The sequence below is a fragment of the Gracilinanus agilis genome, chromosome 2 (genome assembly GCF_016433145.1).
Source record: "Gracilinanus agilis isolate LMUSP501 chromosome 2, AgileGrace, whole genome shotgun sequence".
Taxonomy (NCBI): domain Eukaryota; kingdom Metazoa; phylum Chordata; class Mammalia; order Didelphimorphia; family Didelphidae; genus Gracilinanus; species Gracilinanus agilis.
Genome location: NC_058131.1, coordinates 433,598,988 through 433,603,644, shown reverse-complemented (window position 1 = coordinate 433,603,644; position 4,657 = coordinate 433,598,988). Strand labels below are relative to the sequence as shown.

At 39.7% G+C, this 4,657-nt stretch overlaps 1 protein-coding gene across 3 annotated transcripts in view; it reads right to left on the bottom strand.

The window, feature by feature from the left end:
* SLC25A48 (solute carrier family 25 member 48) overlaps window positions 1-3,979 on the bottom strand; it is a 78,608-nt gene extending 74,629 nt beyond the window's left edge. For all 3 annotated transcript variants that reach the window (XM_044664701.1, XM_044664702.1, XM_044664703.1), the window contains exon 1: window positions 3,684-3,979. In XM_044664701.1, the coding sequence (XP_044520636.1) occupies window positions 3,684-3,714 (31 nt within the window). In that variant the 5' untranslated portion in view covers window positions 3,715-3,979. The remainder of the gene's footprint in view (window positions 1-3,683) is intronic.
* Between the last annotated feature and the right edge of the window lie 678 nt (window positions 3,980-4,657).

The following is a 4,657-nucleotide window of genomic DNA, read 5'->3' as shown; positions in this document are numbered from 1 at the left end:
TTCTTCTTCTTCTTCTTCTTCTTCTTCTTCTTCTTCTTCTTCTTCTTCTTCTTCACTTCAGCTAGAGCATAATAGATTCTGCTTTAGCCCCTTACCTTTACTCTTTGTATGTCTCTCTGTTTCCATTTTTTTTCTTGTAAATAATATGTTATAGGATTCTGGCTTTTAGTCTAATTTGTTAGTTACTCCTATTGTATAGCTGAGTTCATCCCATTCACATTCACAGTTAAGATTAATAAGTGTGCATTTCCCTCCATCCTATTTTCTTATTGTTTTTCCTTCTCTTTCTCTCCCTCCTTTCACTTTACCTCTCCTCACAAGTGTTTTGCCTCTGACCACTGCTCCCCCAATCCACTCTTCCTTCTATCAGCCCCACATTTTCTGTAATCTTTCTCCCCTGCTAACCCCTTTTGGGTATGATAGATTCCTATACCCAACTACATGGGTATGTCTGTGTGTTATTCCTTCTTTTAGCCAATTCCTATAAACAGTAAAGTTTAAGTATTGCTTGCCACCCTTTCCCATTCCATTGTAAAATCTTTTTTTGTGTGTCTCTTTTATGAGATAATTCTCCCCATACTACTCTTCCCTTTCCCACTTTCTCTCAGTGTATCCCTCATGTCTTAATTTTTTTTTGGAAGTCATCTCATCATATTCAACTCAGTACCAGGCATTCGCCTATGTATACACCTTCTAATTGTCCTAATAATGATAAAATTTGTAGGAGTCACAAGTATTATCTTCCCTTTTGGAAAGATACACAGCTTGACCTTATTGATCCCCTTATGATTTCTCTTTTATGTTAACCTTTTTACACCTCTCTTGTACCTTCAGTCATTAACTGTCTCATTGTTGTCTTTGATTTCCCCAATGCCTAGATACCAAGGGAATGAGTTATTCTAAATGGCAGAGGTAAAGAGGTAATATATTCCAGACATGGGGTCAATATGCTTAAAGACATGGAAATAGATTTTGGAATGTAGAGATATTGTAAGACAACAAGAAAGCCAATATGGTTGGACCAAACTAAGTATAGAAATATACCATAAAGTTGAAAAGGAAGGGAGGAGCCAGGTTGTAAAGGGCCTACTATACCAAACAGAAGAGTTGTGTTTTAGCCTAAAGGTAGTATGGAACACTAGGCCTTACTGGTACAGGGAGAGATTTGGTTATACCTATGCTTTAGAAATGTCATTTTAACAACTGTATGAAAGATTAATTGGAAAGGAGAGAAACTAGAGGCAGGGAGAATAATTAAGAAGATGCTGCAATAGTCCAAGTCAGAAGTAATAAGAGCTTGAACTAGGATAGTTCTAGTGTGAGTGGAGAGAAGGGAATGATGAAAAAGATGTTGTGGAGAGGGAATCTATGAGGAGTCAAGGAAAACTTCAAGATTGCAAACCTTTGTAACTGGGAAGATAGTGTGTGCCCTTGACAAAAATAAGTAAGTATGGAAGATGGCTGAGTTCTGAAGAACCAGGGAGTTCTATATTGGATATATTGAGTTTGAGATGCTGAGAAAACACTCATTTGGAAATGTCTAATAAGCAGTTGGTGATGTAGAACTGGACCTTAGAGGAGAATACAAGACCAAATAAACAGATTTAGGAGTATACTCACCATAGGGTGATTATAAGTACAGTCTAGCATGCCATAGAACAGGGGTCAGCAATGTATGGCTCTAGAGCCATATCTGGCTCTTTTGAGGGCCAGATATGACTCTTTCTGCAGGAGCCATGAAGTCCATTTTTTTTTCAGGCGCTGTTACAGGAGCGTGCAGTGTTACAGGAGTGCACTGTGAGCACTGTATGGCTCTCACGAAATTACATTTTTAAAAATGTGGCATTTATGGCTCTCACGGCCAAAAAGGTTGCTGACCCCTGCCGTAGAAGTATAAGTCCTTTTTATTGTTTATTGCCCTATTTATTGTTATTGGGGAGGGATATTTCCTATAAATTCATATACTTTCCTGGATATCTTATATATCTTATATATGCTACATGTGTACACCCAAGGAAGATATCATGGTGTAATGAAAAGAAATCTAAACATGGAGTCAGAACCTGATTTCAAATCCCAATTTTGACACAGTCCCTGTGTGATCCTTAGCAAGTCACTTTACATCCCTGGACCTCAATTTATTCAGTAATCTCTAAGGCCTCTTCTAGTTCCACATCTATGATCCTCATTAATTTTTATGCATACTTTGCATTGGAAGCAGGGTAATCTGAGTGCTTGGTCAGGTTCATCGCAGTATGTGATATAGGTTAAGACTGCTTTCCTGAAGACAGGTGCTAAGGAGTCTTTCTCTCACAAGATAAGTGAAAATAAACATGAAAAAGGAAAGGAAAGGGAAAATGGGAGAGTAAGAAACAGCTAGATGAAGAGGAGTTAGAAGGGATTTGTTCAAGTCAGAAGAAAAGGAAATGAATGACTGAGGAAGGAGAGGGAGATTAGGGAATAATAGAGACAACAGGAAAATGAATCCAGTCTTCCTAGTGTCTTTTTGACTGTCTTACAGCCATATCTTCTGTACTGAAAAGGAACAGAGCCATAGAGAAAGAGGGGGAACAGGGCCAAGTGAGCTTGAATGAATAGTGATTTTAAGAAAGAGAAGACAAACTAGGGCAGCCAAGTGGTCCAGAGGATGCCAAAGAATTAGTCTTGAAGAAATATTGGGGGGAAATATTTTTAAAGATTCAAGCAAGACTAGCTTAATGACGATAGGGGAGAGGGAAGAAGGAAGAAAGGTAATACATGGGGGAAAGGTAGTTTTCTTGAAGTTAATTAAAATAAGCAAGTATGGAAAGCTGCTCTAGGCTTTTTTTTTTTTTTTTTCCTAATGACAGACCAAACACCTAGCTACTTTAGAAACAGTGCTAACTTGAACAAATAGATGGTATTTCCTTGAAAGACTTCTGGGCTAATTCATTCTGAGGATAAAGTTAGCTGTATCTTACACTTGGTGCCAACCTAATCTATCCTTACTCATCCCCCCTTAGACGTCATCAGTCTCTCAAGAAGAGCTCTTCCTTTACTCCTCTAGCTACCATAAATTGGTCATTCAGAAGGCATTGTGGATCTTAGTAGCCCCACCCCTTGGCAAAGAGTGCAGTCAGCACCAAACTTGTCAAAATACTCGTCATGTTTCTGCTTAGTTAGAACACACACTCATCAAGATTTCCCACTGGCAGTCAGATATGTCCAGTCATAAAAGGGTGTGTATTTTAAAAAGCTATCTGATTGGCTGAGGGTTTTTCCTAGGAGTTTAATAAGTAAACTATCAATCCACACAAGGGAATTTTTAGTTAAAACTGTAACGGTTTAAAAATCGGTTTAATATTTTCCAATGTGTTACCTAACCCTCCCACCTCCCACTAAAGGTGAGTTTGGTAAGGTATCCTCCTTAGACACAACACAAACATCTCCTGCAAGGGTGGGCACAGAGCATAAACACCCAAATACCTGAGTCTGTGGCAAATTTATTCTGACTTCCAACAGCCTACTGACATATTGAGTTGTCTATTCTGAAGTGCACATCTCTCACTACCTTAGTCTCAGTCATAAGAGATTCACAGTCAGCTCTCCTACCCCTTCAGAGTTGGAGTTCAATAACATCTCTTTCCTACCTCCTCCCCATTGCTGATCTTTAGGTCCAGGCAGATCCCCAAATGCAAACTTACCCCCGATCCAGCCAGCCAAAAAATCTTCCATAATTTAACAGTGTCGTTCCAACTCCACCTGATGATCTTTATATTTGTTTGTTTAAAGAGATGCAGGGAAATAGGGTGAGAAGGTGGGGCGGAGACCGGGGGAGTTTTTAGACGTTCACAAGCCCCATTCAGCTTCCTTTATATTACTGTTAGAGATCCAATCTCCTGCAGCTGTGACAACGGCGACGGTTTCTCCAAATCCTAGGACAACTCGGAGCTATCTCAGGGCAGGTCTGATTCCACGAGTTTCAAAGAACTTAGAACTAGCTGAGCGGGACGCTTCACCTCTCCCACAGCATGTCTCAAAGTAGTTCACCGCTGGGGTTTACAGAACGCCCCTGGACCTTAAAGGCACAGTACATAGATCCAAGTAATGACCTGGCGGGGCTTATGTAGAGCACCGCCTGGCACAAGCTATAGTGAAAGAAAAATTCAAACAAAGGCTTGTGCTATCCCGCCACAAAAGGCATACTTTCAAATCACCACATGAAGAAAGCACTCACTCTTGCTTTTAATTTGCAGCTCAGAAGAAAGGAGTGGAGATTAAGATCCTCAACGTGTCTTCAGGGTTAATTTCAGGGTGGTACAGTGGTGAATAGATAATAAAACATCATTCTCCTCAGAGCAGAGACCAGCGACTACCCTTGAAGAAATTATAGAGTTTCATTTGTTAGATGTAGCCTCTGTATCAGGCCTTTTGGGGTTTGTTTTTCTTGGCTAAAAGGGAATGGGACCAATTTCAGAAATAACTTCACTGTAAAAGTAGTATCAATAAAACCTTTATCTAATGGATTTTTCAAGGCCAGGAGGTCCTTGAATTCTAATTTTGGATGTCTCTTCAAACAAAAATATTGTGTTTTCGTTTACTTTTCTAAATGCCCTATTCTGGGAGATGATCATAGCACCAACCTTACTCCTAAGAGTGTTGTGAAAATCAAATGAGA